Raw genomic sequence first — 24,409 nt, 5'->3', positions numbered from 1 at the left:
GGCAACCAGGTGGGCAACCTCTAAGGCAGCCACATGGGTGCATGCCACCTTGCCCTCGACACAACATTCATGCCAGGGGTGATGAGGCACGTTGTTTAACACCAAGCTTGACATATTTAGGTGGTACCATAACGGAGCTAGCGACCTCGGCTATGCCCGGGATCCACCCCATGTTATCCTGTGGACCGCCTATCACTTATAGTGCACTTTAATGGTAAAGGCCACTATAGGGACATATAAGCTTGCACTTACATACCCACACCTTTACATTTACTGCACCCTGCTTCCTGGGTTGAGGAGGCCTTCCTTAATGGTGGCTGACATATATAAAATGCAGTGCACTGACTTTGTCACACATGGTGAGGGCAAAGTCAAATTTAGTAGTTTACACTGTTCTTGCAGTCTGCAATGGCAGGCCTCTTGTCAGTAGTTTACTTGGGTAACTCAGGGTGGCACTAACTGAGCTGCAAGTCCTTGAGATTCCTTTACCACCCATGCCCTGGGTACCACTGGTACCATATACTAGGGCCTTGAAAGGGGGGTAAAGTCCTTGTCAATTGGGGATCCCAATTTACACATATCAGTTTAGAGAGAGAGCACTGGCGACTGTTTAGCATGCTTCAGTGCACTGTCCGAGTCGAAAACCAGCTTCTAGTAGTCCTAATGCGGGCAAAAAGTGGGGGACATCTGTAAACAGCTCTGTTAGATAGATAGATAGATAGATAGATAGATAGATAGATAGATAGATAGATAGATAGATAGATAGATAGATAGATAGATAGATAGATAGATAGATAGATAGATAGATAGATAGATAGATAGATAGATAGATAGATAGATAGATAGACACCAGTATACCTCTAAGATACATGACTGCTGCCACGACTACACAGAGGTATATTTTAATGTTAATATATCTGCTAAGGATATTTGTCAAATATTCCAAATTTGTACACACTATATCAGCCTCTTGGGAACTGCAAATATGTCTTTAATTTAAAAGAGGGTGTTCCATTAGAGCTATTTTTCATATTGAGGTAATCTATTTTTCATTCAGGTGCCTTTATTTATTGCCCACTATGTCACAAAGTAAATTTATGAAGTGTATTCAGAAATATGTAAAAACAGATAGATGTTCAGCATTTATACATGTCCACCAAGGGAAAATATTAATTATTGATGTTTGATTGAACCAATCATAATAATCAGCATGGATGAGTAACCAATGTAACGTACATAAAAATTGAATTATATTCAGTAAGCTTAACAGAAATATGAGTGAGGGCCTGGGGCAGTGCTCAAATGTTTAAAATATGTGAACATAAGTCAAATGTGACATACGTACATTCAAGTGGAAGGTTTTGGCTATAATACCGTCGGTTTAAAGGATGATGTGTTTATTTGATTTAGATTTTTGCTCGTATCGTTTATAAGGCAAAAACATAATTAGTCATAAATGTTTCGACCTTTTGAGGGGCAGTTAGGGGGTCTTCATCAGGAGTATGGTACAAGACAATTGTGAGTAGCAGCCCTCTTAGTCACATTGAGGAGGAAGCCAATTAGTCTAATAAATCATCAAAAAATAGACCTGTAGTGGAGGAGGAGTCCCACCAGTGATTGTGGCACAATGTCGTTCTCAAAAGATTGAAAAGTCTGTTCTGCAAGGTCCCATCAAATGAATACTACCAGAAAAAAATCTGAATTTCAAAAATATTCCTCATCTTGAAGTGCCAGGTAAGCAAGCGAAATCATTTGGCCAGCTTCACGAAATTGGACAATCATTCTACTTCTAAAGTGATTTTCTAAAGAATTTAAAACATGTTTTACACTGTTCTTAATTAGGAACATTTGGGCTTTTTCCACTCCCAGACATCTTATTCTGGCTCCTTACTTATTAGGTGCCATTACATACTTCCTCTCTACTGCATTATGTCACTGAATTGAGAAGTCTTCACATAATACTTAGAGGAATCAATTCCCCTTTAGGGCATTGATGGGCTCTTGGTATTTTCTGATGACCAAAGGGAAGTAGATTATGAAGAAGCGATTCTGAAACACAGAATCAAATTGTATTCTCTAACAGGCTCTAAGGATGAATGAAATTGCTTGATATTGACTATTGTAATGAAGAAACACAAGATGTGACCTTTAATACTGAGACACATGTGCAATATTTAGAGCAGACAAGGATTTTTATAATGTTGCATAGTTTTTACATTTTGCTATTCCTAAATTCAGGCTTTAAGTTTACAATACTTGTTTATATCTAACTTAGCTTTTGTGATATGTCTTTAATAGCAGTGTTTCATGATTTGTGTTAACCACATTATTTATTACGTTACATTAAATTGAGTAAATTGGAGCACCTATGTGCAAGATACCTGCACCCAGTAATGTAAGAGTGTAATGTTAGTAATTGAAAGTGACTAGAATATAGCTTCTGAGGGCCAGATGACAAGTGGCCAGTAAATCCTGATGGGAATGGAAATAAAAGTTGCCATAGGAATTTATGTATTTCACAGTGAATTTACATCCGCTGAAATCAGTCAAAGAGTCTGTGGAAATTCAAAGGGAAGAATGCGGAAAGGGGCCTGGAAACACAGATTTCCATGTTATTCCTAAAAAACTTTTAATTCCTATCAATTATCTATCCCTAGAATTAGAGGACCCTCAGAAATTTTAACTCTGGAACAGAAGAGGAATTCTAGTCGACTTGTAATCTAGATGTGAGTAGAGTAAAGTGACTCCTATTGTGAACAACTAAGCATTCCAGTTTGTTTATTAAGTAATGATGTTTTAGAGATTTAAAAATCCACTTTATGTGCTTGTCTGAGTTCATATAACTATGACTAGCAGTCGCCCCTAGCATGCATTCTTCCCGTCTTCTTCCCTCATAGGGGGATTCACACGCCTGAATTTCAAAGACAATTGTGCAGTACCAAAACTGCACATTTGGGCATCATAGTTTAGTGTCAAGGCTCATGGGGGGAATAAAAGCCGTTATGGAAGATATTTAACGCCCCAAAAAAGGTCAGTGAGAAAGCAAGTCTAAAACTATCCACTTGGTTTAATAGTGTCATTTCACCAAAAGAGGTTTTTTTAGAAAATCGTTTAAAAATATTAAAATTATTGCACAATTTCCAAATATATTGGCTAAAATTAGGTTCTGAGGAGGAGCTCATTGAGTATGTCAATCCCTTTGCATCTGCTATTGTAGCTCAGAGCATTATTTCTCAGCAGCAGAACATTTTGTATGAGCTCACAACAAAAGTGTGCTTCGCCCTCAGTGCTGCACTCAATGATGGTTGAACTAGAAATCTCTCAGCGCACCTATACCTGAAGGAAGTGAACTGTACTCAAGCCTATCGTGCTTTTCCTGGAGTTCAGAACGGTTCAACAGCCAGGGCCGGACTGGGAACCGAAACCGGCCCAGGCAAACTGCTCGCCCCCTCCCGCGACCTGTTTGCTGGGGCCTGTTTCAGGCAATTTTGTTACAGGGGGCTGATATTTCCGGCCCCCCGGTAACAAAAGCGGCCCCCAGGGGCCCAAAACCGGCCCCCACCCTAACCCACTGGTTAAACGCCCGGGGCCCGCTATGGCCAGTCCTGCCCTGTCAACAGCTGTTGAGGGGCAGGCTGAGTATTATGGTTCCACTTGACCACAGAAAGTGAACCAGGTGAACCAGGAAGGGGTCTGATTCTAATGACCATGAAATGAAGTCCAGCACATTCTATATAGACTCGTTCAGTTGTCATTTGGATTCTGCATTATCAGAAATTCTCTTCCAATGCCACATGGCATTTTGATCATATAGTATTTGACTTTTAGCACAAATCCCTGTCCTGATGAATGTCAGGTTTTATTTTTGGAGCTTCTTGGACCGTTAGCAAAATAGTGCAAACCAAACTCTCCAAAATGTCAACTTTTATGATTATCTGTTCAAATGGGCGCTGAAATTTATCTTAGAGGATCTGTTTGGGGTATTATAAATGCGCTGCATCTGTTTTATGAGCCATCAAAACTAGTTTGGACTGAAACGAGGTTGAGTCATCGAAGACAACATTTAAGGTGAGTTAAACCACAGTTGCAAGATTCCTTCCAGTAGAAATATGTTTTACTCTTGTTAGACATATAGAATTGATCCATATATGGGCTTTACCTAGGAAACCAAGACAATGTTAACATCAGTATGAGACCTGATGCCACACTTCAATGACAAAAAAGTTAGTTTGCTAGGGCACAGTTCAAGGAGCTCCGCAGCAACATTGGAGGAAGAGAAAATGAGAGCACGGCCTGTTCTATAATAATCGTATCCGGTATCTAAATGTCCTCTGATGTACACTTTGCTAAATAGGCTCGTTGAATCAATTGAAACAAATTAAAATAAGAAAACGTATGATCTCCATCATGCTCAACTCCTTGTAAACTGGAAAAAATAAAATATGGAAGTAAGCCTTCTTATATCATTTTCTTTGATAGTCAACTTGATCTTAGAAAGTTTGAATTCATTACATTCATCTATGCTCCTTCTTGTCCCCACAGCTACGGAGAACATGTGCAACATTTCAAAGTCCTTCGTGAACGAAGTGGTAAATATTTTTTGTGGGAGGAGAAGTTCAATTCTTTGAATGAGCTGGTGGATTTCTACCGGACAACAACTATCGCCAAGAAGCAGCAGATATTTCTCAAGGATGAGGCTCACAAAGCTGAGGTACTGTCAAATTTCTCAGATATGATTTGAGTATGAGTCAACAAAAAGGAGAGAATCCTCTGACAGATGACTGACCTGAATGAATCTTACTCAGTATTTTTGTCAGTATGAACTTTCTATCATTACCATGAGAAATAGCATTGAAGTTTGACCTTGGTTGTTGACCATGGCTCCTTGCAGACATGGTACAAGTATTAGTTAATATTATCGAAATGTAATAGCTACTGATAGACTGTGATGTGTCTGGTACACAATTTTATAATATAAATGATGTAATAACACAACTTTTGTGCAAACCACCCATGCTCCATTCACACTAAGGGACTTAGTACAACTACAGCAGTCCTCAGGACCAGTGTACTTGCTGTGGCGGTCCAACCACAGCCACCACTTTAGGTCCGCCCACAGAATTGTGAGTCTGGCAGTCAGACCGCCATAAGACCGCTGCACCAGCGGTCTGCAACCGGCCTCAATTAGCTGGCGGTGCCGATGCCTGTACCTCCGGGCATATCACAGTTGGGTCACTGGCTGAAACATGTCGACTTTTGTGATTCATGAGCGGATTTAATTAGTCCTACAGTGCCTTGATGTTTTTTAATCCCAACCCGGGGTCGCCCTATTAAAGATTTTGTATCGAACCCTGTAGTTAATCTTAATCACTGTTTTTCCTCATGTGCTCTGCTGCCCTCACCACCTGAGCTCGACTACTGGATATTTAGTTTATACCTCCCTTAGAACAAAAACATCCCTGAGCTCCTCCCTCTCTGTGAGGGGGTTGTAGCCCGTATCGTGACTAGGCATCACAATATGAAGAGGCTCCCCAAACATGAAGCATGCCACCGTTGGTGGGTGAGGGAAACCGTCTTAAGAAAGGATTTCTCATGGGTGGGAGCCCCTTCATTAACGAGGCTAGTAATATTTCCAGACCCAAGGTTTAACTTTTGTCGCTGTATAGAGAATGTTCTGGAATTAAGCATTTGATTATTACATAACTAATGAGATAGTCCTCATAGTGAATATATTAAGGGATCCTAAAATCTCATCTTGCACCATCACAAATTATATGTGGACATTCAATTTGGCAGGCTTGTCCTGTGTTCATCCTTACTTCTTATCCTGTTTTCATCCTGTACACTCTGACAGGCTCTCTTTGGGAACCTTAGAATGTCTCCTCAGAGCATGAAGGATTTCAGTCTTCATTTGAAACATAATAACAAATACTAAAAATTCATTCAGACCCATTCTCAGATAGCACCTCTGAAGAGGTCCACAAAGATCTTGGGGAATCTCTCACACTCCATAAAGAATGGCAACCACACTCAGAGTTTATCAGGCATGGCTGTCACAAAACATTCATATATCAAACATATTAATATATTAAAAATATTAACCAATACTTATAATTCAATTCAACCCAATCTCATATTGCACTTCTGCAAGAGGCCCGCATAGACCTTAGGGGAACAGAGAATGCAACCCCACTCAGAATTGCAAATGTATTGCTATAATAAAAATCTTCAAGACACAACTGTATGAATGAGGTTAGGCACACAAGATATAGTTCTGTCTGGGGTGCATGATAAAAACATTAACAAAGCATTAGTCCTGCTCACTAGCAGTGTATATTTTGGGATCCGATCAAATGCCCATCCTACTCTTCAATCCTATCTCTTGCATAATGCTAAATGATCGATTAGCATTTACATTAATGGCAAACACAATGTCTCACATTTAGCTTGTGTAGAATGTATTTCATTTTCACCTCACCAATCATTTTCTTCTATTTTCACTGTAAACATATGTGATCCTGTTTTTGCTAGAGCCTTGCCACTTAACCCAGCTTTATCACTCATTGGTGGAATATATACAGGCTCATTTAGAGTTTGGTGGGCAATTTGCTCCATAGCAAATACATCTGAGTATCACGTCTGCCAAACTCTCGGTCCACCCGCCTCACTTAGAGGTGGACAGACTGTTATATTTTTGTCGCCGCTAAGCTTCCTCTGACTACTTGATGGAGTAAGGGCCCTCGGATGATGAGAATTAAACCACCTGCTCTGTTTAGGGTGGACAGTACAATTTCCTTTCTTCTGTATGTGAAAATCCCAGGGTGTGGCGGTCATCAGTTTTTATAATTTTTCAAAAACAAACTCCCCTTACAAAAATAAAAGTAATAAACGTTTGATGGATGGCCATCAAAATAGATGGCGGCCATTACCAAACCTTTTGTACTTGAAGGGAACCGCTGTCATGGTAGTTCCACTCAATATACAAAGATGACCACTGGGCTGGCGATCATCCCTAAATCTGGTAGATGGTAGTCGGTCATGGTGGAAGAGGTAATGTTCTCTGCTACCCTGATGGACTGTATTCCATCCACAAAAGCCTAAATCATGCCCATAGTTTTTCAATTTCAAGATGATCAACCACTACTTGTCAGTTAGAAGGAAAGAAATCCTTCCTCGAATTATGCATCCACATTAGACAACTTTGAAGTGGAAGGTCACAGATGTACCATCATTATTGTTACATGTTCAGCTGACTGATATGGACATCTATTAGTGAAGTGCCTGGATGAAATTATTATAGGGACCATTATAATACACTTCAAACATTTACTCTCCTTTTTTCTTTGTTTAATTAACTCCCTTTCATGTTTTTTTGTATTTTATTTTTGTTTGCCTTCCTGTCTAACTATGTTTTAGTTTCCCAGGTGTTCTTCATCTTCATTTCTCTCTCTTCCTGTATAAGTTACCATTTTTACGAGTTTGTTCTCCTTTTTTTTTATATTTTGTTTTCTCTTATCATTATTTTTCCCTCACAATTTCCTTCTCCACCTTCATATAGTGCTCAAAGCTACCATTGCAGTTGCCATTTGTGCATTACAAAGTGGATCTTTCTTTCTGGGTTTTTTTCTGCCTTTCTTACATATTTTCGTATTTTTCTTTTTAACCCTGAGTATGTTTTCTTAATTTTCTGTGTATTGTTCACTTTCTTTATTTCTCTTCATTGCACTTGTGCTTTCCCACTTTTCAAGAATTAGTTTCAAGTTTCCCAATGTGATTTATATCTGTGTTTATGAATAACTCTTTTATTCTTTCGTTCATGTGAGAAAATGGAGTCTTATAAATAACTTAATTGTTTTTACCTAATTGCATCCTTTATTTCTGTATGTTATGTTAATGTTACATTGTTACCCTTTTTTATTTGTTTATTTTTAGATTGAGGAGCAATTCTGGGTTTTGATAGTGTAGCTGTCTATTGCGAGCATTATTCAAAGAGTTGGCTTTTGCTGCTCCCCTTCAACCATTAACTTTCTTCGGCTAGCCTCCTTCAGCCACTGGCTTGAGACGTTGTCAATCATACCCTCATTGAGCACAGTGGTGTATTTGTTTCTCACCTAATGCTAGTGGTTGTTTGAGTGTATAAGACTACTTGAGTGTTTGCATTGGACTGCATGAGGGTCTACTTTACAATTATAGCCCTCTCTATCTATTCCTACTGGCTCCCTCTAACACCAATGTGAAAATGCTGCCAGTGCTAGCACATTAAATCCGGACCTAATGTATTTGCAAATACATATTCTTTTATGCCAAGAGGAGACTCTTTAACAAAACAAAGAAGTGGGAGTTGAAAGTTTATCACATCTGTTTGTGTGTGGGCGGATGTAGGCAGCCATATGATTAGGAAGGATGGGATAGAATCTTAAGACATTGGGAGATAGTTTCACTTTCAATATTTTTAGAGATATAGGCAGATCACAAACATGTTTCATCTCATCAAAAGTGCAACATGGTTTGAAAAAAGGTTTACGCTGTGGGAAAAAAGGGGTGCACTGCAGTTGTAACAATGGTAATTGCTGAAAACCCTTTGGACTTCTATGTGGACCTCTTTTTATTCCTCACTTAGGCTACATGACAAGAAGCATTAAAAATAGTACCCTAAATACCCTTGAGGATGCAAACCTCAGCCGCTTTTTTCATGGGATACCCACCATAGAGAACTCTATATTCCAACTTTTTATATTTGCAAAAAGGAAATCAACAGACCAGGATTCTTATAAAGAATTCCACTGAAATGATGCCTGCAAAATAGGTCATAGGAGGCATAATGAATGCGTGTTCAGTACCAACTCAGCTGATTTGTCAAAATACTTGCTTAGATGTCAAATAAGTTTTTAGGATGTCACCCATGGGTGTTTCTTTCTCTTAACTGCATACATAAATCAAAAGGCTCCAAACGGACTCCAGTCGTCTTCTTGTTGATGGACGCGCCTCCTTGGCATCCCCTAAAAATGTTTCGATCCCTGTACATACTTTCCCATCTACTGTAGCTACTGTACATGTCTAGAATCCCAGGGACCATTCAATCATGAAATATGTATCATGTAGTTCTAGGTACTTTCACTTCATTTCACCGTTGTCCGTGGTGAAGTCATAACATCTAGATGGGCTTACTAGGCTATGCATTTTAAATTATTGACTGAACAGACTTTTCAAACTATTGTGTTTCTAAAATTTTGAAAATAGCTTCTTCTCTATACTCTTGGCGTTTGCCCTAAAATCCATTTGTATACTCTTGTCTCAACCAATTTCTATTTTTTTGATTTAACCTGATATCTTCATAATTGACTTAATCTGCTTTCCTTTCTATTGTAATCTCTACTTAAATTACTATTATTTTAATGAATCACCTATAGTCTCAACTCAACCTACTTGCTCTCTTTACTTTTTGTGGTTTTTAACCTTCTTTGTATACTGTTTATGTAACCGACATTTTATACTTTAGACATTTTTGATTTTATAAACTCTTGACTTAAACTTTTGTCTGTACTCTCAGTATACAATGCTTTATAGTCTTAGGTTAGGCAATTAACCCGTTTTCTATTTGTCTGCCCATTTAAATCAAATTGATTTCTAAACTGTTGCTTTAACCACATTCTTGCCTTTTTGATTAATGTAATACTCAATATTGTATCATGGCCTGTTTTCTGCAAATGCCAGTTCATCTGCTTTCTTCTCTTTGACTTTGGGCCTGATTATTTCATCTCTGCCTCTTACACCTCTGAAGGGCTGCCGGAGTAAGGGCCATCAGAGGGTTTGCCCTTTGTCCGCCCACCCTATTTAGAGTGGGTGAACAAATGACATATTTTTACTTTCACACGCCACCATTCAAAGTGTAAGTGAAAGTAAAACCAATTGCCCCCATCCCTACGTCATGGCAGAAATCTCCCATGGCGAGGGGGTCATTGCTTTTTTTATTTTGAAAAAGAAAATGCCACTTTGGGACTTTCTTTTTGAAAATAAAAAAGGATATTGAAAGTGTGCCTTGCAGCTCTGTTATGTTGACAAAGCCACAAGACACACTTTCAATGTAAGAGATGTCCCTTGGGCTGGTGGACATCTCTAAATCAAGCGGGCGGAGTAGCCTCCTCTTGTTGGTCACAATGTGCTCCGCCATTGCTGATGAAATATACTATACCTGCAGCACCCTATATCTGGCCTTTCCTCTAGGCTACACTTATAACCAAATGTATGAAAATCATGTTGCAAAATACTAGTCACAAATCGCGACCAGGATTTTTGCAACCTGTCAAGATTATAAGAACAGTCATATGTACTAATTGGCCGGTTCTTAAAAATCTGAATCGTAGATGGTCGGAATCTGACCAACCTCATAAATATTTAAGAGTCAGGTTGTAAATTGCAATTCACTACCATCTGCTGCCATCACAGGATGGTGGTCTTCAGATGTCAGCAGACCACCACGTCTATGATAGCATTTCAATGAAGTAATCTTTTTTTTAATATAGTCCAATTCCCTTAAAGTTTCCTTAAAGTTTCCTTAGAGTTTGAAAGGACAGCTTACATTTTTATTTAGCTTGATTGAGAGTTTTCAGTGGTCCTATAGACCACTGCCTACTGCCAGACAAACATTTGTGATATTTACAGGAGGAAGGGGTCCCCATGGGACCACTTCCCTTTTGCGAATGGGTTAACACTACAACTTGGGGGTCGGTAACTTTTTATTGCGTATGACCACTATTTCACTTCTAAATCATTACACTATATGGATAAGAATCATTATTTGAAAGGTACATCGGTGATATGCCCCTTTCAAACAGAGATTTCTTACCCATTCCTAAACCCATTTTAAGGGTTAGTAAAACGTTATGACTCATAAAATGGGTTTGGCACATTGCTAAAAGCTGTTTGCCGGCAACTCACTCCAAATTCGCAACTGAAAAATGCATACTACATCTGGCCATAAAATACAAAACTCTTTGCATAACATAACTCCTATACTCCTGACTTAGCCTGATCTCTGTACAGATATTCTACTATCTAGGCATAAAGTGATTGTGCCTTTTCTGCTATTGACATAGTCTCATATATTGTATGTTTACAATCGGTTTCTGCACTAAACCTGCCTTCAGAACTACATTCATAGCTGAGTGTTGCACTCTAGTCTTTAACTACTTCATGCATGGTGCTCCGAAGGTTCTCTTGATTGCTCAACAAATACAATACCGGTGATTGCATGGGATAAAACACACACGTGACATTAATTAGGTTGAAAAGTCATCTTGGAAATGCATCATGCAGGCAGCACACAAAGAAAACCTTTAGAAGAAATACATTAGAGGTTAGAAGACATAGTCTGCTTCCAAGCTGCACCCTTTTTACTGCCTTCCACTGTCCCCCAGGCAAATGTAGTCTCAGGTGCAACAAAGCAGAAATGCCATAACAATGGTGAGGTAATGAGAGATGAAATAATGCCAAATTACCATGTAAGAACAACACCCTGGCAGAGGAGGTTAGCTATACTGTTACCCCACAGGTGGAGGATGACTGTGGTAAAGCAGGCAGGCTCTTGATACAAGTCCAGCAGTGGGCATGGATGTGAACGTAGATAGGACTGCTCTATGGAGAGCAAATGTTCTAGATTCACAAATAGACTACAAGGCCCAGATTGAATGTCTCCTTATTCATTGTTTAGGAAAATGATAGACCCAGTGAACCTCTCCAGACACTTTCCTCCAATTGCTGACTAAATAGGGATGGAGTTCTTTAAACCTGTCTTTCCCTGGATTAAAATTATCAAGAGCCAGATGTACATAGACCTGCAGTTGCGATTTCCAAATAGCGATTTTTTGCGATTCACGATTAGGAAATCAAAAACAGCTACGTACAATAACGTGTTTTACACTATTTGCAATTTGGGGCGCAAGGGACCTGCCTCATTAATATTCATGAGGCAGGTTGCAATATGCGACCCATTGGGAATGGCCGGCACTCACAGTGATGGTGGCCAGTTGGGGACAGCAGACCACCATATCTGTGACTGCTTTTTAAATTAAGCAGTTTTTTTATTTTGAAATGCAGCCCCTTTTCCTAAAAGGAAAACGGGATGTATTTTAAAAAGAAAAATTAAAAGATTCCTTTTCATTTTTTAAGAGTAGGCAGTGGTCTGTGGGACTACTGCCTGCTCTTAAAAAATGTTGGCACCCACATTCACAAAGGGGAAGGGGTCACTTGGGGACCCCTTCCTGTTTGCGAATGGTTTGCCCCCATCGTAAAGTTGGTGGTAACTGCGAATGTTTTGCTACTGCATTACCGGTCACACAACATTGCTCTTGACTCGCCCCTTCCTAATAGCGACTCGCAAACCAAATTTACGCATTGATAATAGCTTTCCAAATCGCAAATAGAGCTTGTACATCTAAAAATGCCTTTTCAGATTAAATTGGGATGTTTGCGAGTTGAAAACAGCTTTGCACATCTGTCCCCTAATGTCTCTAGTACTAGAAAGCAGGTAGGCATCGGAACACGGTCGAGATCAGCGGCGGTTTCTGCATAAGGGTACTGGGACTGCACTTCCTGTACTTTTTGTGTGCCTACTTTTTGTTTTTTCTAAACAAATTCCTTGTCCTGGGAACAGGGTTTTCACGGGCTGTGAAGGAATCCTTCTAGCAGTTGAGGATGGGAATTATACCAGCAAAAGAACATCTCCCCCCATGGACACGCTCGGAAACTACTACAAACTGCAGACTTTGCGGAGACCAAAAAGAGGATGTTTTGCATTTACTGTGTAGCTGCAAAGGTCTAGAGAAAGAGCGAAGGCTATTATTGAAACAACTCTGGAACCAAAGACGCCTGCGGACTCGCTGACCAGCATTAATAGCATGCTTTGCAGGAGGAGATATTCAATTAGCTTGCAGACTGGTACGTTTCATGAAAATAGCAAACATCGCGCTAAATCCTCCTGCCAGTACATGAATTGACTAAAAACGCCAAAATTAAAAATTTAAGCCCCGGAATCGTAATCTTTATCTGTTAAGCAGTCTTCGTGTCAGACTTGTTGTGAACTATTAGGGTATTGTAAGCAGAAAAAGTACAAACTGATGTCCGTTAAATGGAAACTCTAGGTTCGCTTAAAGAGATTTTACAATTTACATTTGCAGTAAATAGTACTAACATAAAAGTAAAACATATTGTAACTTTTAAATGGTTTTTAAACTAACTTCATTGTAATGAAATAAGTTGTTTTTATGCGCTTTGCAAAGGTGCTTTCTTCTTAGCTCAAATTGCAAAGATTTTTATTAATCGCGCAATAAAGAATTTCAATTTCAATTTCAATTTGTCCTTTTTGTGCCTACGTTTTATTTATTTTAACACATTTTTTAATTAAAGTAAGGTTATAAATACTGCCTGACTGCTGGACGCTGGCTCAATTAGAACCAGGCTCTTTCAGGAGGCTCACTGCGCATATGAGAACGTGTGCTTGACGCCTCACTGCAACGTCGATAGGGTTTGCCTACGCACAACCCTTGTATTTCACCTCACATCAGATGTCGTCATTTTTCATTTCTCCTCCTCCTTTAAGTGGCAGAGATGAAAACCAACCTCGGGCGTTTTACTCCCCCAGCCCAGGCTGTACGAAGCAGCGTATCAGGCTAAGCACCTTTGCACACCCTTTCTAGTCTCATGACAGAGTGAGGTGAGATCACAATTCTCACTGACTCCACCCCACATGTAGCCAGATTATAAACGCGGGCCTCAGAGGTTTTGAGACTGCATTCGCCCAGGGCCTTGTTTTGAAGAACATGTAGGAGAGAGAAATCAATAAACGTTAAGGTCTGTCAGAATGTATTTCTAAAATAGAACGATTTAAGTTTGGTAGGGTACTCTGTGAATTTGATCAAAAGCGTAATGCAGCACGTCCTAGGACAGAGGTATTACTTATTTTAAATCATTGAAAACTTTAGCGGCGGAGACGCTCCCACACTGTGAGTGGATTGACGATGATTTTTTTCTGGAGTGCCTACTAGTGTGTTTTGCTGTAAAAGGTCAAATGATGCTGAGGTGGGTGTAGGCGTTTTTGTAGTGAAAAAAGCGGTACAAAAGGGGGTGGTGATGGACGGAGCATCAGAACCAATCAAACACTCACACCCAGTCAACAGATCTGGGTTTGATCCATCACCGTTCTTTAGCCCACTCTGCCACCCCAGTTCAGACATGGCCATATGCAAATCAGTCTGACCCTGTGCCTCATGGGAACAGTCCAGCCCGAACTGACAAGCCATGCCTTCCCTGGACCGGAAACAAGCTTCCTAGGACCGGTTTCGGGGTTTCACCCCTCTTCAGCCAGAATAGCTTGATTCCAGTGGCATGGAGAGCAAGTGACCCACGTCTTGCATTTGTCACCCCGAGTGGGAAGGGTATGCCCAGACGTGGGTCCCTTGCTCTCCATGCCACTGGAATCAAGCTATCCTGGCTGAAGAGGGGTGAAACCCCGAAACCGGTCCTAGGATGCTTGTTTCCAGTCAAGGGAGGACCTGGCTTGGCAGTTCGGGCTGGACTGTTCCCATGAGGCACAGGGTCAAGACTGATTTGCATATGGCTGGGTTCAAACTGGAACGGCATGGTGAGCAAAAAAACGATGGATTTAGGCCCAGATCTCTGTACTGGGGTGCATGTATGACATTGTTCTGCATTCTGTCCATCAATTGTTGTTTTTGCATTTGTCACCCCGAGTGGGAAGGGTATGACCAGACGTGGGTGCCTTGCTCTCCATGCCACTGGAATCAAGCTATCCTGGCTGAAGAGGGGTGAAACCCCGAAACCGGTCCTAGGATGCTTGTTTCCAGTCCAGGGAGGACCTGGCTTGGCAGTTCGGGCTGGACTGTTCCCATGAGGCACAGGGTCAAGACTGATTTGCATATGGCTGGGTTCAAACTGGAACGTCATGGTGAGCAAAAAAACGATGGATTTAGGCCCAGATCTCTGTACTGGGGTGAATGTATGACATTGTTCTGCATTCTGTCCATCAATTGTTGTTTTTGCATTTGTCACCCCGAGTGGGAAGGGTATGCCCAGACGTGGGTCCCTTGCTCTCCATGCCACTGGAATCAAGCTATCCTGGCTGAAGAGGGGTGAAACCCCGAAACCGGACCTAGGATGCTTGTTTCCAGTCAAGGGAGGACCTGGCTTGGCAGTTCGGGCTGGACTGTTCCCATGAGGCACAGGGTCAAGACTGATTTGCATATGGCTGGGTTCAAACTGGAACGGCATGGTGAGCAAAAAAACGATGGATTTAGGCCCAGATCGCTGTACTGGGGTGAATGTATGACATTGTTCAGCATTCTGTCCATCAATTGTTGTTTTGGTGTTTTTGTAGTGATCTCTCTTTATGTACTGAGATGTTTCTGTGCTGCGCTGAGATTGCAGGCGTAGTATGACGGTAGCACTTGGGAAGTCCCATTACTTCTAAATCGTTTGGCTTTACTTGCGACAGTTATTTTTTTATTCAATACACCATGGCACTACATGACACAGAATGCACCATGTCTTTCTTTTTTTCATAGCAACTTGTGTACTTGTTGGAGGGAAACAGCCTTTACAACGAGTTTTTACCTCAGTGTACCTTTACCACACATATTATACCACACATGTTTTTAGAACGCTTATGCTTTTACAACGTATGCCTTTACCACGCATTTTAGGTAAGTTGGGTGTGTGGGGGTCTCCCCCCACAAATACATTGTTTATATATATAAATATATATATATATATAAACAATGCGTGGTAAAGGCATATGTTCTAAAAGTATATGCGATCTAAAAAAATGCGGGGTTAAAAATGTGTGGTAAAGGCATGCAGTGTATTTCCCTGTGTTGTTCCGTCATACTACCCTTGCTGGATATTCTTTCACAGCATCCACTCTGTGATGTGTATTTCTGTGGCCTTCAATGTGGCCTCGGTCTACGACTGTACTTTCCACTTATTTATGTTTAAGCCCATTTACCATGGAGGGGATTTTTCATTCAAATGGCCCACTTTAAACAATTCCTCAACTTGATTTTCTTGTACGTCTTGTGGGTGTGAATTATCCTGCATCCAAAACCAAGATATGGTCTTAAATGCATTACACAAATCTGCTTACCGGGGCAGTTGCACTAACAGTTGGTGAAGATCACATGTCTAGAACAGAAGGCCTCTATAAGTGCTTATTTACCAAGGACCCCTTAAGACTTGTCTTTTAACATTTTGCTTCAGAGTCAGTGTCTTTGGTAAATTGTGGCATAAAATGCACCAATTTGCACCACCCCCCTCCCAAAAAACCCCTTGGACCGACCTTGCGAGAGTTGGGTTTTGCTTGATTCAGTTTCAGGCATCTGTATAAGCCTCGCCACTTTGAAATATCCACCAACCGCCACTGGTCGAGATGCACATGTCAATCCATTTAAGCAAATCAGTTGTGGGGTTCACTTTTCATCTGGACCCACTCTTAACTAGAACATCATCCATACTTTGACCTGCATATGTCACTCTAAAGTCAGATACTACCGTCTCTCGGTCAGCACGTTGGAGATCAAGTGGAGAAACACTGTTTCAGGACCATGCCAAACAAGGCATATGATCAATCAACCGAGCACATAGGGACAAAACATAAAAACATACTCCGTAATCATTTAGGCAAACATATAAGTACAGAATATGAACGCATACTGTATAATGGTTTAGCCAGCAAATAAATACTAAACACAGAAACAAACTGTTTAACCAGTCTTATAAGAACAGAAATAGAACATTCTATATATAAAGATATATAAATATATATCTCTATATATATCTTTAACTAAGGAAATAAGCAAAGAACACAACATATATTCGATATTAACAGCTGTATAGAATTTGCCCTTATATTTTCCACCAAAAAAGCAATGGTTGGGGCCGGACACTATTCCTACACAAGAGCTTCCTCAATGTCAGAGTTGAGATGCACTGCTGAGGAGCCTTGTTTGCACTGTGCCACTAACCAAGTGCCTCTCCTCGAGAGTGGCAGCTCCTGCTTCTCCCGTGCACTGTGGTATCGGTGGTGGAGGGGGAGTGCTAATAGCCTGTAGTTTAAGCCTATAACTATGGGGGGGGGGGGGGGGGGTCATTACCAGACTTATATTTAATTCCTTAGCAAAGTATACAAGCACAAACTATAAACACATTATAAAATCATTTACCAGCTGTAGAAGCACAGATCAGAAACATATGCTGGGCCAATTCACAAAGGTAAACCTACACATGAGTAAATCTACAAGTGTAATTTTATGCTAACCCTTTTGAGTAAACTTACTTGTTTTGGCTATTTACCATTTACAAGTGTAAAATTACTAAAAAGTGTAGACTTACATGCCTCCATCCCCTGAAATAGGGTGGAGCCAAATTTTCAAGAGTTAGTTACCACAGCGGAAAAAAAGCAGTAGTAAGTCCAGTGTCATGCATGGCGAATCACTGATACTGCAACACCCTCCCCTACAAAATAATGGAGCTAAGGACTTAAACTAGAACCCCTTAGGTAATAATGCTAAATTTAAATAATTTGTTTCGACTTTTTAAATATATATATCTATCCATCTTGGTTTGTGCTCCTTCTGTTTCCCCACACCCGAGGCAGTAGGATCGCTGAAGCCGGCGAAGCACGCTAGACAGATAGCTCCGATTATTTCCAAAATAAAGCGATCACTCAGGCGATTTGTACACCAGCAGTTGGGTTATTTCAGTTACGCTTTTCGCCTGCACAGCAAGCTTGATCATAGCTTGCTGTGCAGGCGAAACGCATAACTGAAATAAACCAACTACTGGTGTGCGAATCCCCTGAGTGTTCGCTTTATTTTGGAAATAATCTTGTGCGTATATATATATATATAACATTATATAGGTATATAAAAAATAAATATTATTTAATGCTAACATATTTTAATAACCTTTTTTAATTTAAAAATGAATGCAATTTATTTCATAAGGAAACATTTTAAATGGATTTCAATCAATTCTATACATAACGTTTTGTATTTTTTAACGTATCATAAATACATTGTGTGTTGTAATTGCATTTATATGGCGCTTACTACCCCTGACGAGGCGTCAGAGCGCTTTTTCAGGGAGTAGCACATTACTCCGGAACCCAAAAGGATTAGAGATGAGTTAGTATAGGGAAATATAAAATTAATTTGAGCGGAGACATGTTAGTCTGTTATTTGGATTGAAAAGGAATATTTTAGATAAGATGTTTTAAAATCTTTATAGCATTTTTATTTAGCACATTTAAATTAATTTAATAATCATGTAAAAAATAAGGTAATAATTTAAAGTTACTATCGATAACTTTTTACATGTAGGTGAAGGTCTCCACCACCAGTGCACTGATCCCCATATGGTAAAGTATAGGAAAAAGTGTAAGACGTTATTAAACTTTAGAAAATGTAAAATGTTATTGTTAAATAATTTTATGTATTTATTTTAATTTTAAAACAATATAAAAGTTAAATCTTTAATAATTACATTTAAATGTCAAATGTAATTATTTTAAAGATATTAAACTAATTTAAAGTTATATGTTACAAATTATTAATAGTGATGCACAGAATGAAAGTTTCTTAATTTTATTATTTTTAAAATAATTGTTGCATCAATTTTCAAATTTAAAATTGTTATTAAACTATGTTAAATTTCCAAATTGTCTGTTTTTAGATTTTTTTAAATATTATCTTAAACGTATTTATATTTTAACTGATCTAGTGTAATTTAACACTATTTTCAATGTAGTTCTATTTTAAAGTTCTGTCTCCTTTAGTTTCTGTGAGAGGATGCTGTTGCATCGGTTGTTGGTCATGTGTGTTGCAGAAATTACTCCATCTCTGAGCTGGAGTCAATTTATGACTGTTTTGTGTCCTTTTTCACTGTAGTTACATTAGAAGTGCCGTTTTTAAATACGATTGGGATTACTTTTATGTGGGTAGGTGCACATCCCTCCCTAAACACATCATTATTCCTTCTCAAGCCATCCCATTTTGCAGTAAGCATTCCACATTTTGCAGCCACTCCCTTCTGACCCTCCAACATTTAATTGTAAAAGATGTACATACGTGTGCCAAGATTTCTCAGTCGGGGCAAAGATCTACACACACAAAAAGATTGGAGAGGCAGAGTCAGAACCACTGAATAGCGTTTTGTAGAACAATAGTAGTATTCTTGTTCCACCCAAACGCAGTTTGTGAATAGGCCCCACACTATAATCCTTTAACCATTCGTATACCTAAAGAGCATTGAATTCCAAGGATACTCACGGAGAAACATTTGAACTCATAAAGCTAAATAACTAAACTTCCAGTATAACCACCTCTCATCAACATTTAATTAACTGTTTGTAAATTGAATATCCAATTTGTATCATTGATAATTTGTCTGGCTAGTTTTCTTTTGCTCTACTAGACAGTATACCACCACATTTAACATACCACTCATATTAATTTATGAAGAATGATATGACATAAAATGTATTCACTCTCATCTGCATTCCTTTTAAACAATGCACATTGGACCCAAAGGGTTCACATTTATGACTGTTTTGTTTATGTTCTTTGAAATGTTATTTAATTCATATTTCTATTGTACAGCCTTCTCTCTATCTGAACTGTATATATCTTCAGTTCTCCTTCATGCTGTGACCACACAAAGCTCTGAAACTTGCATGTATTGGTTGTTTGTTACAGTATATGGGTTGACATATCAATCTACTTAAATATTGAATCTTTTAGGTTGTCAACTTAAGCATATAGGGGCTGATTCACTAATCTGAGATCAAATCCTAAACGTACTACTTTTGGTATTCACAGAAGGCATTTAGTAGTAGTAAAGTTAGGAATCCTAACTTTACTACTACTAAATGCCTTTTGTGAATAGCGAAAGTCGTTAAGTTAGAATTTTGTCTCAGTTTAGTAGTAGTAAAGTTGGGAGTCCTAACTTTACTACTACTAAAGGCCTTCTGTGAATAGCAAAAGTAGAAAGTTTAGGATTTTATCTCAGATTAGTTCTGTGAATCGGCCCCATATTTATTAGTCTTAACTCTACATTCACTTACATAGACTTACCCTGCACAATGGTGAGGGATTCTAGTCGGCTCTGATTTTGAGGGGTATACGTTTGCAGGAAGCAATAGTTCCAGGCTTTGAATGCCTGCGAAGTCTTTGCATACCCACAAACTAACATGTTCCCACAGTGAAAATTCATTCCTTAAAAAGACAGGAGGAAAACGTTTTACAGAGTAGTAAAAAGGGGATGTAAGTAAGGTTAATTTGCAATCGGTCAGCAGATTTTCAAATGAGCAAATATATCAGAGTATATTTGTTCATGGCAAAATAGAAATAACCACAGTTTGCTAGGAGTACGGCTTCAAGACCTATTTCACTGAAGTCTTAGTGCATTACAATTTCAAATGAAAGAATGGACTGGGCAATCAAACCACATCTAGACCCTCCATGAAAAGTGGTTAGTTTAGGGCATGAAGAGGTGCACAGTGGTGGGGTGGAAAGGCGGTACCCATTTAGTTATGGGTTCTTTTACATTGTCAGTTGTCTTCAAATCTAGTTAAACATGGTAAATGTCAGTTTCCAGTGCCCTTATTATGGACAGTTTTACCAAGACACCAGACATTTTGAATAATTTCTCATAAACTAAATATGGATACCTGATGTGGGTCGTTTGAAATATGGCATCAATGGCTTTGTTATCCTTTGAATATCAGTAGACACCAAGGGGTATATTCACAAGCCCCTATCGCCACCACAATGCCACTTTCAGTGACGTTGTGAGGGCGATACGGGTCTCGCCTTATTCACAAGGCAGTGTTAAGCCACTTAACGTGGCTTAACGCTGCCTTGTGAATAAGACACTCTTTCACTCTGTATTTAGCGTGAAAGGGGAGGGTAATGGGTGTTGCGGTGGACGTTCCACTGCAACATCCATTGATTTTAACGCTGCCCCCTATTCACAAGGGCAGCGTAAAAAGGAGGCAGCGCCAAACTTAAGACCAAGAAAATCCTGGTCTTAAACAGGCAAAACCAGGAGAAATGCTTTATTTCTCCTCGTTTTTGCTTACTCCGTGTGTGCTGCCTTGTACAGCACACATGGAAAAAGCAAATTGCCATGGTTTGTGTATGTACAGGAAGGTGTCCCTCCCTGTACTTAAACAAACCCTTTTTTTTTAAAGCCATTCTGTCACTTTCATGTGTGCTGCATAAAGCAGCACACATGAAAGTGAGAGAATTGCATGTAGGATTGTTTTTGTGCAGGAATTGACACCTTCCTACACATAAACAATCCTCCCCTGCACACAGACACCCTTGCACTCTGGTACAAGGGTGCCTGCGTTACTTAGCGCCATTGCAGGGGGAAACGCAAGGCTGCACCCTATCCTTGTGAATATGGTGCAGCCTTGCGTTTCCAAAGTGGCGGAGAGAGGCGTTAAGCCAAGAAGGCTAACGCCTCTTTCCGCCACTCCCTTGTGAATATCCCCCAAATTTAGATTGTCAAATATCACTGCCTTTAATGAAGAAGAGGAACTTCTTAAGTTTGATTGAAGGTAGCCAAGCATTGGAATGTTTAGTGGGTGGCAGACAATCAGAATTAGAAAACATTCCCGTCTGCGCTCGTCCGTGCCCTGGACGCTCCCAGCGCCAGAAACTCTGATCCTCCTACTACCAACGGAGGACGGTTGACATATAGGAGGGATCAACTACTGCAGTTAAATCCATTAAAGGTCCATAAGCCGGTAGGCGACAGTCTTACCTGCGGTTTAGTAAACAGCCGATCACTTGTCAAGCACTCCTCTGAAATTTTTAGCCTCCTGGAAGATATGGAACTAGATGCACTCTTTATTACTGAAACTTGGGCCACCGCTGAGTCCACTATTGGCTTAACCCCTTCAGTGCCCATGACGAGCTGGACTCGTCATGGGCCGCGGTGGCGCTGTGCCCATGACGAGTCCAGCTCGTCATAGACCCCGCCCGCTAATGCAACGGCCGGCACTGGGCGGGGAAAGGGGCGGGCACTGAAGGGGTTAAGCGAGGCCTGTCCCAGTGGCTATAAAACCTTCCATAAACCTCGTAGCACGGGTAGAGGGGGGGGAGTGGGCCTGATTTTCAAAGACACCTTTGACTTTAGACCATGTCAGGTTGACGAGGTGGGGGGAATAGAAATTATGGGCTTCTCACTGCAGTCTCGAAGTGGGAACTTACTTACGGGAATGTTATGTTACAGGCCCCCGGGCGCGACTACGCAATTTCACCTTCTTGCGGATACTATTACCAATTTAAAACTGGCCCATACTAATATGACTGTACTAGGTGACTTCAATCTCAGTGAGGATGGAGGCCTTGGCAGCCAGCGTAGAGATCTTTTGCACACCTGCTCAAATCTGAACCTCCATCAACTGGTGGCCAGCCCTACTCATCAGAAGGGGCATACCCTAGATCTGGTTATTGCTAACCCAGCCACTTCAAGGATAATAAATATAATACCCTTGAACTGGACGGACCACTTCCTTATACATCTGAGCATGACGTTGCCATGCAGGAAGAACATGCCCAGTCAACAGGGTCCACGTAGACTGGATAGAGAATGGACTAAACTAGCTAAAGTTGATTTCCCTATCACATCCTCGGACGCCAGCCCATTTTTCCCCAATAAGTCCGTGGATGAAAACTACAGCTCCTTCACTGGACATATAACTAAGTTTTTAGACCAAATCATCCCCATAAAGTCGCTAAAAAAGGCAAGGAAGAGATCAGCGCCCTGGTACAACGAGGAGCTGCGTCAACTCCGACTCGCTCGCAGGCAAGCTGAGAGGAAATGGAGGAGAAATTATACAGAGGACGATAGGAAAGATCTAAGACAAATCCAACTTCAGTATAAAGCCCTCATTCTTAGATCTAAGGCAGATTTCTATGCCTCCTCCATTACGCAGGCCTCCAATGGGACTAAGGCCCTTTTTAAGATTGTCCGAGAACTCTCCAATCCAGACTGTATGAACAACGGAATAGCTCCCTCACAAGCCCTGTGCAATGAAATTGCCTCCTATTTCCAGGAGAAAATTTCCAACATCGTAAACACTCTACAGGACAACTCCAAGGTTGACCCCGGGGAAATGTTCAGCCTGACCGAGGCAGATCCACATCCGACTGCGGTCTTAGACAGCTTTCAACCAATCTCCCAGGTGGCATTTGACAGCTTGACAGAAAGCGTGTCTTCTGGCTCTCCTCTAGACCCTCTCCCAGTTAAGATGTGGAAGCTTTATGGGCGCAACACTTTTCCCTGGTTGAGAATGATTTGTAACCAGTCTCTGATGGTCGGATATGTGCCCGACTGTTGGAAATTAGCAGTGGTAACCCCACTGATTAAGAAGCCGAATCTGGATCCCCTGGTACCGGCTAATTTTAGGCCCATTTCCCTTTTACCGTATCCGGTGAAAATCCTCGAAAAATCAGTCAGCAGGACTCTGTCCCAGTTTCTGGAGGAGAACCTTCTGCTTGATAGACATCAGTTTGGTTTCCGTCTGGGCCATGGAACCGAAACGGCTTTGACTACCATGCTGGATCTTCTTCGATTGCGTGCCGACAACGGGAATGCCATGATTCTTGTGCTTCTCGACATGTCGGCAGCTTTCGACACAGTGAGCCACCCTGTCCTGTTGGATAGATTAAGGCAGATAGGTGTCAGAGGTAGAGCACTGCAATGGTTTCAATCCTACCTGGAGGGCAGACAGCAGGTAGTCACCTTGAGACCTTTCTCCTCCGGCAGGTCTCCAGTTGCGTATGGAGTGCCGCAGGGATCTGCAATTAGTCCTATCCTCTTCAACATATACCTGCGGCCCCTGTTCCCGTTAATCAAATCGTTTGGAGTCAGGCTGGTGAACTACGCTGACGATACGCAGCTGGCCTTCTCCTTAGAAGGGAATGACGCACTATCCATGAACAGATTCCATCAATGCATGGCTCAGACCACAGACTGGCTTAGAAGAAATTCTCTCCAGTTCAATAGTGGGAAAACCGAGGTTGTCTTCTGCTCACCATCCAAGATCCTAAAACACCTTTCCCCCGAATTCTGCCTTTCACCAGAGGAAGGACCCCTTATACCGGTCCGGAAGGTACGTAATCTCGGAGTGATCATTGATGACGACCTCCAGATGATATCCCAGGCCAGTAAGACCGCCAATGTCTGCTTTGCTCTGCTGCGGCTGCTCCGGGGCATCCTTCCTTTGCTCCCCAGGGAGTGTCGGGCCACAGTAGTACGCAGCATAGTATTAAGCAGGCTTGACTATTGTAACTCTTTGTACCTGGGGGCCCCACAGTACATCTTCCAG

The 24,409-nt window shown here is 40.8% G+C and overlaps 1 protein-coding gene across 2 annotated transcripts in view; it reads left to right on the top strand.

Moving 5' to 3' along the window:
• GRAP (GRB2 related adaptor protein) overlaps positions 1–24,409 on the top strand; it is a 720,202-nt gene that overhangs the window by 645,667 nt on the left and 50,126 nt on the right. For both annotated transcript variants that reach the window (XM_085628995.1, XM_085628996.1), the window contains exon 4: positions 4,543–4,711. In XM_085628995.1, coding sequence (XP_085485121.1) covers positions 4,543–4,711 — 169 coding nt within the window. The remainder of the gene's footprint in view (positions 1–4,542; positions 4,712–24,409) is intronic.

This window comes from Triturus cristatus, chromosome 10 (assembly GCF_964204655.1).
Source record: "Triturus cristatus chromosome 10, aTriCri1.1, whole genome shotgun sequence".
In the NCBI taxonomy this organism is placed as follows: domain Eukaryota; kingdom Metazoa; phylum Chordata; class Amphibia; order Caudata; family Salamandridae; genus Triturus; species Triturus cristatus.
This window is presented reverse-complemented; position numbering and strand designations above follow the sequence as displayed.